Consider the following 14385-nt stretch of genomic DNA (forward strand, 5'->3'; position numbering starts at 1 on the left):
ACGAATATTTTTTTCTGTTATAGACTAAGTCTAGGCTATTTAAATACTAAAACGTCCGTGGCACCAGAATTTACCTTAAATTCACACGGACATGCAGCCATCAACGAAAAACTAATCCTGCCTTCTTCTGTCATTTTTGAAGTAGACTTAAGCTGCAGTGACCATAATAGGTATAATTTACCCCCATTTTATTACGCTTTTCCAATGCACTAACAGAGAGCTAAGAGAATATATATTCATTAGACTACCGGGATAAGCACTACAGCAGTAAGGCATCATGCGTTTCAACGGGCCTGGCGTACCATGTTCCACGTTTAGAGAATATGAGTTTAAGCCCAATAGAAATCGCATGAACACATTCTTAAACCAAAAACCTTCTGCAATCTTTTCAGCGTTTCTTAACAAGCCTATGTTACATGTAAATTGGCACACAAACATTGGAAAGTTATGCTTGTCATTTTGCAAACAAATATGCAAAACCGACAGTAAATATTGTTGTATGTGGTGAAGCATAGAAAGGTTGAAAGGATGAACTTGCATCTTCAGAACCGTGTTCATAATTTGTCGTTGGTGTTGTGAAATTGACTGTAAAAGGTAATAGACAAGATATAGTTGGTTTTGAAAAATTTGTTTCTGCATTTTAGACCAAAACATGTATAAATACCCGTTTTTTGACCAAAACTGTAGTTCTATGTGCTAACTTAGACAACTTTAAAACAAATCTTTTTAAATAAAACTCTATTAGAAGTTTTAATTCTAATTTTATAGCCTACAATTCTAATTTTATAGTCTGTACAGAACAACCTTGGGAATGCTACAGACGTAATTGTTGCGACTGTAACAAGAGTAAATTTGTTACTAAAAAACCAAAATCTAAACGAAAATCCGTTTTTTAACTAAACCTGTAGGCCTATATATGTGTGATAGATAGCTGATAAACATGATCTTTATGGACTTAAAAATTCTACATTCACAAAACAAACCTGGAATTGCTGGCGACGTAATTCTTGCGACTGTAACAAGAGTAATAATGTGTTAGTTTGTAAAAAGACATCTTAAATTACCGACAACTTTAGGCAAATTATCTGCACTTACATTTTCGTATCCAAGAATTGTATTTTGCGACGCGTGTGTAGACGCCCGGAAAGTTGGCCTGTGCACAATCTCTCCCAAAAGACGTGACGCCTATAAGAAACCACGTGCTTTCACCGATAAAGCATACAAGTGGACCTCCCGAGTCGCCCTGTAAAATACTGTTCATTTGAATTCTTCGTTGTCAAGTTGGCCGAATGGTCCGGCGCACCTGACCCGTATTCACGCAAAAACACTAAAAACTCAAATCGGGATTACTTCCCGGGAGTGTCCTGGGTTTGAACCCCGTAAAAAAATTCTTCATTGTCAAGTTGCACCTGCAGAGTTTGGGGATTTTAAACTTGCTATCGCTTAAATTAAAGGTTGGGAAACGTTTTTTTTTTCTTTCCTATAAAAGAAATAAACGCAAAAAATATAATACCGTCATTTATGTGTTATATGTGGGTTCTAGGAGTACTTTGGAAAATGATTTATCTCTTGTTTTTAAATGAGTTGACACAGATTTTCGCCCCCTCGACTGGTCCAATCAACACCCCTCGCAGTCGTGTTATACTTAAAGTGCACGAAACTAGAGATGTGTCGGATACTGGGTTTGCCGATTTTTATCGGCCATTTTTACAAAGATTCGATTTTCGGCCGAATAATTCCAGCGAAAGAAAGTATCAGAAAATTAGGCAAACTAAGATCAACTCCTAAATGGTTGAATCACAACATACAACATGAATTTCTGTCAATTGCAAACTACTACGTATTCTGATTTACCTGACACGAGTCCACCCCTCCCTTCGTGTAATCTCCAGCGCAAATCTGAGTTTCCAATAACGCACTGTAGCTATTACGGCACTCGTCTTGGTCGACGATAGGAACTCTGACTTGGTGTAATGCTGACGGTAAGTCGTGATTGCTCGCTAAGAAATAATCAGAATTTTGTTTTTCCTTTGTTAAATCATCAATGATAAGACAGTGTTTTGACCTATAAAGTCTCATCAGTGCAGCTGGGGATGAGAGATAGGCCCGGTACTCCCAACAAACTGGAGTGCCGTTGTATGTCTACACTAGCCAATGCGGCGTCACCATGTGCTGCACTGATGAAACCTTATAGGTCGAAACAGTTTGCACTGTCTGGTGCTAATGTTTTACACTTGTTTTTGATGAAACGCGATTTCGACAAATGTTAATCAAACAGCCACTTGGTTAGAATTTCAGTACTTACATAATGTCCCCCATCCAGTAGTAACACAGGTGGTGCCAGGTGGAATGTCAAAGGTATCTGTGTCCTCTGGTAGGCAAATTGGTCTGATATTGGTGCCAAAATCCAATGGAGAGTTAAGTTTAATTAAAGCTATGTCGTGTTGCTTGCTTGAACTGAAAAATAAAACAGCCGTTTTACAAGAAAAATATCGGCTTATATATTGGCCACAGGGAGTCGAACTGCTTGTCATATCGGTTCAGGTTCGGTTCGGGTTAACTTCGTTTTGTTTTTAAGGGGTCGGGTTTGGTTCAGGTTTTTGAAAAAGAATATTTTCGAGTTCGGGTTTGCGGATTTTAAACCGGTTTAAATTTTCATTTGTTTCAATTGAATTGTATCCATCATCTACCTGGCCGGTTCAAGTTTAATGAAATTAACCGCTCAAACCGGTTCGCGGGTTCGGATTCAGTTCCGGTTCGACTCCCTGATTTTGGGACAAATCACGAACAAGTTGAAATACATGTTGCGTAACATACCGGTGTAGCGACAAAGGAAACTGTTAGTTAAATGATATAAAACAAGATCAAAGTTAACTGACCTGTGGTACTCTTCGTGGTTTATTATCCTTACGGCTCTTTTTTGCAACCCGGTGGTCGGCGGAAATGCATGCACTCCAGCATAAACTGTAACACTCCTAAATCAACAGCCGTAAGTCAGAACCGCATGTATTTAATCGCTGAGAGTGACAATAAAAGGCTTGGTTTTTACTGAGTTTTTTAAACATTGTACTTACTCTTCGATTTCAAAACAATGTGCAGCAGTGATGATCCATTCCGAGCTCAAAATAGAACCTCCACAAAGCACTCCCGACCTACTGTTGAGCAATACTTGCCAAGGCCATGATCCTGGCACCTGCTCGTTGCCACCCACGATCTTTGTGTCCTGCATCGAGTGGCAGAAGTCACACAACATGGCATGTTTCACGTAATGTTTACTCAACTTACCCACAAAAAATGAGGTGCCACGCTTGGTTTACCGCATTCAGCACTCGTTTCGCTTGACAGTGCTAAACACAAACAAATGTTAAGCTGCAGACAGTGAACACTATTTCGACCTATAAGTCTCGTTGGCGAGTGTAGCCATCAATTACGGCTGACGGTAACATGTCTGTGACCGCCCTCGTCTTTTGCGTAAGGTACACCTTGTGTTCTGCGCCTTGTAATTTTATTGACTGGTTTTTGTGGTGCCATGCAATTCTATTTTGGAAACGATACTGTGTGGACCTGTTGTGCAATTAATTAAAGCAAATATTGGCTTAAAAACTAACTGACTGCTTCTGGGTATCAGCCGAAAAGCTCAAAAGGTTATCTTTTCTAATAAACGCGTATAAGTAAACGCGACAGGACAGAAATCCTTGTTTGTAACATTATTTATACATCTGGTGTAAAGTTGCATTAACGACGTTTAATAAGCTTCGTTTGCTTTTAATTTTTGCAAAGGTGATTTTGTTTACCGCATTCGATTTCGTCGCTATCATCAACGCAGTGACGTATTCCATTGCATTGTTGCGTCAGTGGAATGCAATTTCCGTCCCAACATGTAAACTCATTGCTGGAACATCGCGCTGAAAAACAGCAAAAAAATGGACTCATGTAACCGCTTTGACGTCATCATTACCGAAAAATTCTGCACGTATGCTCGACTTTTAAATCATTTTGCGTTTAGTTTAGCAATATTTATGTACAGCTACCTCTAGATGTCCATCGAATGGAAAATCCTTTTTCACTTCCAGCAAAATCGGTGGTAAATACAAACTTGACAATTGAATTATGAGCGAGGAAGTTTCTTGGTGGAATATTGCCGCAGAATCCTTTGCTGGTGTACTAAAAAAATGTATATAATAGACTCTCATCCAAACATTATACAAAAATATAAAAGCCCATTTATATAAGACATGAATAGTCAACATACTTGACTTGTTGTTCATTCTTGCAGCCAAGGAAAAGTGAACTTATGGGAACATAAGAATATAACACAGAAGTTATAATGGTTACATGAACTGCATTTAAATGAACATAAGATTTTAAAAACAACACCAAATACTCTTTACCAGGACTGTGCCATCGTAAATCTTCAATTGGTCCGATTTGCAATTTGTTGAAAGTTCAACATCGAAATCCATAAAAGAGACCAAAATAGCCTGTATTCGATAAAAGTTAACAGTTTTGTATTGATCGAAACTGTAAAAGACTGATACCACCTTGCCTTCCGGTGCTATAATTTTTGTTGTGCAACTCAAATAATTGCCATAATCAGATGGATAATTTGGTGACTTGATAGACCCTGAAGCTTCGGTGATAAGCGACGGTGCGTTGCATATGTCGTATTGTGCTTTATAAAAAAATAGAAAATGAAACACAAGTTTTGCGAACAAAAATCGAAATTGGATTTTCCTACCCTTTGATGTTTGCATCAGAGACGCAATAATAAAGAAACAGATAAAGTAAAACATTTTTGTACTCTATTAATTTAGCAGAAATTGTTTTCCTTGCAAACAACAAAAAAATGTTTGATACTTTTTTCCAAATTCGAAACTTTCTGGTTTAGTATTTATCCGATTGCAAATTTTAGCATCAAAATGGCTCGGTTATGTTCAAAATTATACACTTACAAAACTGTTAGACAATCTAAACTCTGCAAAAAGTATACATCACAGTACATGTTTACCACAAATGCACCTGTTGCTGGTTCAACCTTTTAGTCTGCAAAATTTCCAATATGTTTACGATTATATTCACCATGAAGGCAATTTCCATTCTATTCTTCGTCGTTGACATAGAATAAAAGCTATTTGAAAACGTTTGTTTGTTAACTAGCTTTTGTGGGCAAAACACGCTTAAACTATGTACCCATGACCTATTAGAAGTCTGTGTGTGATTGTTATTGCAGGTGTTGAATCAAAAAGTTAATTTTACTTTGATTTGTGCACAAATCAATTTATGCGACAAGTGGTAACACGTGAATAAATAACCCTCCGACCTTGTTAGCTTTGTCATTGAATTAGTGGCTTTGAAAAATACAAATTACATTGCCACACGTTACTCTAAAAAATAGCTGGACTAATTTCTTTTAAGCTTGGAGCAATTAAAGTCGACCACGTATCAATACATGCTCGAAACTTTAAACAACTATAGGCCTACAGTATTAGTCATTATATACATGATACAGTACAAATTAATCGTTTCAATTTTTTTATCTAATAAGTTGGTTGTCTGGCGCCTCGTGCTCGACAAGTTGCCCGAAAACGTTGGTATTTTGTTTTGTTTATGCGGTACGATGCTATAGTTCCACGGTTAGTGTTACAGAGATACTGGTAAAAGGAAACTCCACAGAAAAAAACAACCAGTTTCTCACTTATTTTGCTCCTTATGAATCAAAAAGACAAAACCTTTCAAAAATTACGAAAAAAGCACTCATTTTTGCAGTACGATACAAAAAAGCAAGTAAAACAGCAGTTTCCTTGCACCTTATATATTTTTTGTGAAACTATTGCTTACCCGGTTCGGAAACAAGATTTTGTTGGCCAATACAGGTCCAATACACTCACAAGAGTGAAGTGTAGCCGGTGAACCGTACCAGGTTCAAAATATTAAATCTCAGAACAAATTTCAGTAAGAACAAATCAATTGATTAATATTGCTTTGATTCCGAAAAAAACATTGCAGCAGAATGTCGCGTGAATCGTATTGGTTCTCTAATACAAATAACCAGGCATCTAGATAAAGTTAGGAAATATTTTGCACCTGCACATGTTGTCTTTCTCTCAACGGCCCTGTGTGACTTGTGCAGTTTCCTGAAGCATTCTTATTGTTTACATTGTAGGCGAATGTTTTGTGGCCCGTTCCGCCATCGCCGATCAATGACCTTCAAAACCTTAAGAACTTTGGTGAAACAATTAATGATGTCGGTTTTCACACGTATATCCCTGATTCCGCTGAGATGATGTATTTTACTCTGCACACGGAACGAGTTGCGTACAATGGAATGAAAACTGACCTCAAGGGGATGCAGGAGTTGCTCTGTAATGCGATAAAGGGCGACCACGTGGCTGTTATGCATTCCTCAAAACGTTTACCAGGTAAAATGCAATTTCGTAATACTACATATTTTTAATAAGATACTACCATTATTTATCATCAACCTGAGGTAAATTACACAAAACGCAGTAAAGCAGTGAGCATTTTAAGGCAGCGCAGCGAAGGTGCAGTTGCAGATCGTTTAACCTTGATCCACCAATTGTGACCTCTGCTGCAATACATTCCAAAGATATGTAGCTATTTTGTTGCTCAGACGCTATTCAATGCAATGCTGATCCTTCGCTTTTCGCAGCCAAGCTAAATGAAACTAACTTAACAAAAGCAGGCATTACATAAAATGTGTGCAAATACCTCAAACCGCAACAGCACATTAGTAAGTTAAAGTTGAACGCAACAACACACGTAGTAGGTTAAATCGTAGGATATCAGCTAAATCAAAACACTACTTAAACACTACAGGGCGACAACTTTAACCTACATGTTGTCTGTTTAAAATTAGACGAACTTACTTTTAGCTTACCTTTGTTTCAAACTTTTTCAGAAACCTTCGTCACACAACCGCAAACGACAAAAAACACAATCCACATTAAAAGTAACACGGAGATTGCCTTTAACGTCGAGTACAAAGTAACCGTGCCAGACCTGGTCGATTCCGATGTGAAGATACAAAACAGGGCCCAGGTGGTATTCGATCTTTGCGGCTCCTCTGTTCAGGATTTGGTTGGTGAGATCTTTTCTCCCAACTATCCTCAACCTTATCCGAACTCTGCTGACATCGCGCGGCTAATTCGTGTGCCTGATGATAAAATAGTTCAACTTAATATCATTGACACAGATATCGAGGAATGCTGCGACCGACTTACCATCTATGACGGTAGCTCTGTTAATGGACCAGTTATTGCCGTTTTTTCGAGTTCATTGACTAATCAGAACAGTTTGTACCAGTCCACCGAAAATAGTATGTCTTTACATTTTACTTCTGACCTTTCAGGGTCAAAAAGTGGTTTTAAAGCGACTGTTTCTACTGTTGATGGTTTGACTGCTGACCTGTACCCAAAAACATTCTCTCATGTGCAAGAAAATCCAATAGTTTCCAATTATAATGCTTTAAATTGTTCTGGCACAGAGGATCTATACCCCGAATCGTGTGCTTACTATTCTTTAGCTTCACCCAATTATCCTAGCCAGTATTTTAACGACATTGACTGCTGGTGGTACATTCGCCCCCCTTATCAAGAAAACCTGATAGTCTCCTTGGAGATTACCTACCTCGACTTGGAAACAAACTACGATTATCTCCGTTTATACGACAGTAGTTTATTACTTGCTGAATTAACTGGAACGACTTACTCCACTGAGTCATATATTGCTGTCGTTTATATGGCTGTTAACTTTGCGACCGACAAATCAGTAACAAAAGGGGGCTTTCTTCTGCAGTACGGAGCATTGCCTTCACCACAGTGCAACGAAACTGAACAATTAGATGCCCACCCTACCTTTTATCAAACAATCCAATCACCAAACTACCCATTTTATTACTATAATATGCTCTACTGTTCTTGGCGTATCTACTCGCCTTATTCTGGTTGGGTGATACAAGTATCTTTAATTCAGCTTAACCTTGGAAATACGGAAGATAATTTGATGTTTTACGATGGCCATGACCAATTTTATCCACAGATACCTTATGGGTCTCCATCGACTCCATATTTACGTTCGACTGGGCCATACATGTCGATTGTATTTACTACTGATGATAGTTTTCCGGGTACCGGCTTTATTCTTTCGTATGGGTTATTTGACACTTACAAACTGGTACGAGAAAATAACGCAATAGCTGCCTGTTACGACGCACAGTACATGGACATTGACCCTTATTCTTACCTTTACATATCGTCGATTAATTACCCCGGTATGTACGATAGCAATTTATCTTGTACTTGGAAAATCCAAACAATGTATCCAGGACATGGTATTGAATTACAACTTAACGATGCCCGCTTTGGTCAAGGCGATGGTTTCGTTGTATACGACAGTTGGAATTCAACCTCTATCGTTATATCTGTGCATTCAAACACTCGTAACCGTTTCTTTGTCAACTCCAGGCAAATTACCATAACGTTTACTTCTGACGCAAATTACAACGATTACGGCTTTTTGATTTTGATGAAAGCCGCGCCAATGATCCCTGCCTGCTACGGAGTTGAAACTCTTGATATTTACGCTGATCCCACTTATCTAACATCACCTAACTACCCAAATGGGTTATACAACTACCAAGTGTGTACATGGACTATACACGGCCATACCGGAGATTACATAATGCTCACAGTGCACGACCTTTGGCTCGATGATAACGATAGTGTTTCTATCAGCGATGGACCTTCTACAACCGATCCTTCCTTGGCAGTGTTCTAACAAAATTACTTTGAGTTGCCCTTGTATTCTACTGGTCATTATATTACTTTGCAATTTTATTCCTTGCATAGTTTCTACCCGGGTTTAGGTTTTCGATTCCTATTCACTCCCCAATCTACTGGGTAATCTCTTTATAAATCAGCTCCTTTAAAATAATTGGATTTTGTGGAGATATATAATTATTTATTGGTGTCGTACCTTAATGTAGGCTGTTGAAAATGAATGTCAAACAGACATTGCATGCTTTATTCAGACGCAATTACTTAAATTGCAACGTTTGGGTAATGCATGGTAGCAGGGGCAATTTTAAAGTGGTGCAAAAGCAAATCATTTTATATAGGTATAAAATAAACCTGTGAACCGAAATACCACAAGCGTGTCATACTATGTAGTTCAGCCAATACAAGAACGAACAGAACAAAACTAGCAAAATGGCATAACATGAATCTAAAACGACCCTCACTTTTGTTAAACATTGTGTTCCCTTTTTTGACGCCAATTTACCCGTGTCTTGTGTGTATTGCGCGTACTGATTAAATAGAGGTGCGTGACAATTAAGGTACACAATATCTTCTGATAACAGGCAAACAAACAAGCATAATTTCACAGGAAGTGTTAAATGTCACCACATTTTGCGGTAAAGTTTTCATTTTATAAAAAGCTTTTGAAAATTTTATGTACAGAAATTTAAGAAAAATAAACAGTTTTAGGGATTATAACAATACAAAAAGAATTCATTTGCATGTAATATAAAATAAAACATAACTAATGACGATTTGCTCATAAAGTAGTTGTATGAACTGTACAATGTGGGAGCATATACACATTCGCTACAAATTTCGACAAAACTTACAGTATATATATATATATACCATACACGCTTTGCTACCTAAGCGCCTTAAATTTTAAGTCATGAATTCTTGGAAGCGAATACAACACAAAGCATAAAACAAGCACATTTGTGCTTTGTATCGTTGGTAGGTAGCCTATGCATTGGCTATCGTACGTTCGGATATTGCTTGAGTGCAGCAGCACCACGACTAACAACACTGCATGATTGCTTGTCTAATATCATCATCTAGAATGCAGTACAGCAGGAAGACAACGATTCCCTGCGATCCGTTTACCACAGTGTGGATGTACATCAACACCTCGTTGGAAATTTCGTTTCCGATTCCTGTAAAAAAGTGACATTTTTAGGCTTCTTGTGTCCGCCTTGACGTAAACCTACACTGAGTTGAGTTTATTTCGTTGGGTGAAACCATAGTCTTTACAAAAAAATCGGAAACGAAATTTATGTAAAGGCTATGGTGAAACAAATCGTAGCAGCACAATTGCGAAAATAGCTGCGCAACGTTGAGACGTTATTAAGTGCGCCAAAGCAGATGGCACAATTGGTGGATGGATGGTAAACGCGCTGCAACTACACTGTTAAACTGCAACCCTACAGTTTGCATGTAGCCAAGATGTATATCACATACCTAATGCGTAAACACAGTGAAATCAGAGCCTATGTCGCGCTACAGCAAGCCAACTAAAAATTTCGTTTTTTGAACTTTGGGACACAATTCTTTTTTCCCCATTCCGGTAGACAGTTCGTTAACAGAAGAAACTTGCCAAGTCCAGTCATAAACTGAAATATTCCATGGAAACACACTTTAAACTCTTATCTCAATATTGTTGTCTCCAATTTCTTGGTAGAGCTACTAACATAAGAACTCACAATAGACAAAATTTGCTAAATATCAGTAGATGTCGTATAGAGCAGTGGTTCTCAACCGCCGGTCCGTGGACCGGCACCGGTCCGCGTCAACGTTTCGTCCGGTCCGCCAAATATATTACAATTTTATATCTCATTTGCAAAATGCAAGATGTTGAAGGCAGAGAAATCGTGTGGAAGTCAACGCTCTACTTCGCCTTGCAGAAACTTCATTAGAACCGCGTTTAACACGCATGATATCAAACAGACAGCAGTAAACTTCCCATTTAATTGAATTTTTCATACTTTTTTGATCTGCATATTTTTGTCGTGATGACATTTTGGGTTGATTTTGATAGTGCACCGGTCCGCAAAATTATTTTTGAAAGTTTACCGGTCCGCAAACTTAAAAGGTTGAGAACCACTGGTATAGAGCGCAGTAATTTTTATTAACAGTGAGACTACATGGTACGGTTAGAAACATATTTTTATTCGTTCTTGCTCTTTGCGCCACCTAACGGTTAGCAAACTTGTCTGGTGTGATTTTTATGTTAGTAGATTTTCTCAATTTCTTACCTATGAAGAAACCAAATGCCCACGTTCCTCCAAGCATGAAAAATAGAACGAAAAATGATTTTGCTGCTTTCAACGCGTCTTCTTCATCGGGGGACTCTCCTCTGTTCCGCATCTTTCTGGAGTGGTACATGACACGAGTCGTCTTCAAAACGATGAAGAAATTGACAAGTAGGGCAAGGCCGAGAGGTGCTATGTTGGAGGCGTAGAAAATAGGAGTGCCCGGTGCCATCCAGCACCTGTCATACTTAGAAATAAGTGATGTTTGGTTTAGAACAGTTTGACACTGTTCGTATAATGGTTGAACTTTCATGTACAAGCCCTGAGAAAAGCCCACACCCGCAGCAATGCCCACTATCAGAAGCGGAAGGACCCAGCCAATCAAAACGAAGATCTTGTAACGATTGTCGGCGTCCTGGGTTTGAAAGAAATATGGAAAGGAAGTTGCCATTAGCAGACGGGTGCCTTCCACAAGAAACCACATTCCTAAAATGTAAGCTGATTTATGCCAAAGGTTTATACAACATACAAGGTTATAGGCAGGGTTGCCATACCGTCTCTATTTCTAAGATATGTCCTTATTTTTCAGAGCAATGTCTTAAAAAAATTTTGGGTCCTGATTTCTAAGAAATGTCCTTGTTTTTGACTCGAGTCCTTAGTTTGTCTTATTTTCAACATTTACAAGTATAATCCCTGCTACAAGCAAAAGTAAACCAAGACCTGAGCTGTCATGAGATGTATACAAAGCATTTTCTACGCAAGGAGTAGCTGGAAGTTAAAACAGATAGTTTTGGGCAAAAAAACGTCGAAAACTGCTGGAAGAGCAATACTCGTTTATATATAATTATGATGTTATAGAAACAATTCATGAACCTGTAGACAGCAATAGGTAGTGGTTGATCAGGGCAAGCATCATGCATGGAATCTCGTCAATAACTGCAAGATCATGTGCTACGTTGAACGTGTGAAGAAGGAGAAGTGCCACTGACAGATTGATTTGAACTTTAACCCGATCACGGTCTCCTCCAGCCCAGCGAAGGATTGCTATAGTAACCACCAATGTCAGAATAGATACGATTTCCGTCGCATACGCAGTGATCTAAAATAACAAAAGTAGGTAAGAAAGAGGAATTTTTTTCATAAGACACTTCCCAAGTACCGTTACTGTATCATTCGACAAAGTTTGTGTTTTGTATACGTAGCTTAAATCGAGTAAGAAATTGAGTGTCCCGTGAACCCTGGTCTTCATGAACGCTTCAGGCCTGATCTCAGTTAAGAAGTTATGTTCATCTTAACTGATTACTGGTCAACCTGGCGATCCTCTAGTACGAAGCTGACATGTGCAGCATACAAGGCAAGCAACAGTGCTTGTGATTCAACTTTTGACGTATTCACCACTGAGCTTGCGTAGCTCAGTTTATAGAGCGCAAGCACAAGGATGGCTCCTGTTGTGGGTTCGAATCCCAACGCAGGCTAAACTTTTCCATCCCACGCCTTGTCATATGCGAGTGCTTGATGCCCGCTGATTTGGTAAAAAGCATTCGATGGACCTGATTATGAATACAAAATCCGATCGAGTTTTGAATACCTTACATCTATGGTGTTTGTACGTAAAAAGTTTGATACTAAAGAAAAATAAGTTAATTGAGTGTTCGAAACAGACAAAATCTTCACAATCAGAGGTTTACCTTTACACCCATGGGTAGAATTACAGTGGTCGCCGCAAGAAGAACGGTGAAAATGGTGAGATGGTTGCATTTGCAGGAAACTTTGCCTTTTGAGTCAACAGCGCTGGTGCATCCTTCGTTAGAATACTTCAGTGTTTTTCTATCGAAGAAAACGCAGGCTGGATCTAGTTTGCCTGAGCTTAACGAGCCCTTTGCGTTCTTGTTTGCTTTTTCAATGACCATACAGCCTGGTCCCAGGGACATAGGTGGGACTTCGAAGCTGATGGTGCCTGAAAGTCTTTTAGCTCCACCCCATGCGTTGCCAGAAGAGGACTTGAAGCTATCAGCATTCCAGCCATCAATTACAAGAAAAGTTGTATCTTCCGTAGCTATGTATTTTTTCATCATCAGTGAGCTTGGTTCAACTGGTTCATCTTGGGCTTGTTCTGTTACATTGAGACTGAACGCGTACGCTGATGCCACAAGGCGGTTAGCGCCATTGGGTTGCAAGGTTAGGTTAACATTGGTTGGTCCTAGTTGGATTGATGTGTTGTAAATATCCTGGGATACGTTTGTAACTTCAATAAACAGATGACCGCTTCTGGAGTTTTGAATGACTTGGTTCTCATCCGAAACCACACGAGAGACGTTCATGAGCAAATTTTCGATTTGCTGCAAATCCTTTAGGTCAGAAGGCTTTCGGTTTCCTTGTAGGGTTTGAAGCTCCGGTAGTGGATAAACTGTTTAAAATACAAAGAGAAAATCAATATTTGTGCTGTCTAACCCAGGTTGTGAAACTCGTTTAGTACTCTGGCCTTGAATTTACTTTTGACAAAAATCAAAATGCAATTAAGTCTTGAAGTTGCGTTGTTGCATCACAACAAGGGTAGTTTGTTAAACTCTTAGGATTGTCATTAAGTTGTACAGTTTTGGCAATCTCCATAATTTTTATTTTTTAGAGTATTAATGGAAAAAAATCTTTGTCGCTTCGAGGGGCCTATTAAACAGACGTGAGGCAAGCACACGTTTACGGTTGAAAATCGTTCAACTTTCTTAGTCAACGCTGATATATTTATATACTTACTCACAAGCTGTCAAACTTTTGACAAACTGTCAAACAGTTGTACGTACCGTGCCCTACGATATGACATGGTTGAGTTTGATGGACTACGATATGCATGGTTGCCAATATCAGAACGAATCTCCCTCGTCTGAAGGCACGAAAAAAGAACGACACCATGTTTTAAATTTAACAAAAAGCTTCAAGAGTTAACAATTTCCAATTTATACGTCTTTTTTGGACAAGACATTGTAAAAAAAAGAGCTTGGGCCCCATTAAATGTCAAAGCTTTGCATAAATGGCGTATCGAATCTCTTTTGTTGACAAATATCTATTCTTAACGTGCCTCTGGCTTTGTAGGGTATTGTAAATTACATTCTTTACTCGTTTGTGTCTTTATATTACCCAGAATAACGTTGGGACCATATGTTTTTAAACGTCAACCGGAATACCGCGGATTTACATTATGACATTGCTTAATCCTATACCATTAAGTAACAAGCATACGCTGCAAATGCCAGCCTTTTCCAGGTTTTTTTAAGGTTTGGTTTGGGTGACCACTAAGTAGTTTTAAGAGACCGCAAGTGTTT

The 14385-nt window shown here is 38.7% G+C and overlaps 2 protein-coding genes across 3 annotated transcripts; one reads left to right on the forward strand and one right to left on the reverse strand.

Moving 5' to 3' along the window:
• Window positions 1-171: 171 nt before the first annotated feature.
• Window positions 172-6923, reverse strand: LOC145222465 (prostasin-like). 2 transcript variants are annotated; one of them, XM_080088601.1, is made up of 12 exons: window positions 4542-6923; window positions 4392-4481; window positions 4032-4164; window positions 3795-3905; window positions 3286-3347; window positions 3075-3223; window positions 2880-2975; window positions 2306-2457; window positions 1855-2000; window positions 1096-1243; window positions 984-1013; window positions 172-585 (listed from the first exon to the last, which is right to left on the reverse strand). In XM_080088601.1, the coding sequence occupies exons 1-12, from the start codon at window positions 4791-4793 to the stop codon at window positions 455-457; spliced, it is 1500 nt and encodes a 499-aa protein (XP_079944727.1). In that variant the 5' UTR covers window positions 4794-6923; the 3' UTR covers window positions 172-454. The 2 variants fall into 2 exon arrangements, with proteins under 2 accessions (XP_079944727.1, XP_079944726.1); XM_080088600.1 differs by having other exon boundaries at window positions 4392-6923.
• Window positions 6924-7053: 130 nt separating this feature from the next.
• On the forward strand, window positions 7054-8796 carry LOC145222550 (scavenger receptor cysteine-rich domain-containing protein DMBT1-like; the record flags this gene model as incomplete). Its single annotated transcript, XM_080088690.1, has 1 exon — window positions 7054-8796. A coding segment is annotated over one exon (1743 nt), but the record flags the coding sequence as incomplete, so codon positions are not given.
• Window positions 8797-14385: the final 5589 nt, after the last annotated feature.

This window comes from Phallusia mammillata, chromosome 4 (assembly GCF_965637545.1).
Source record: "Phallusia mammillata chromosome 4, kaPhaMamm4.hap1.1, whole genome shotgun sequence".
Taxonomy (NCBI): Eukaryota; Metazoa; Chordata; class Ascidiacea; order Phlebobranchia; family Ascidiidae; genus Phallusia; species Phallusia mammillata.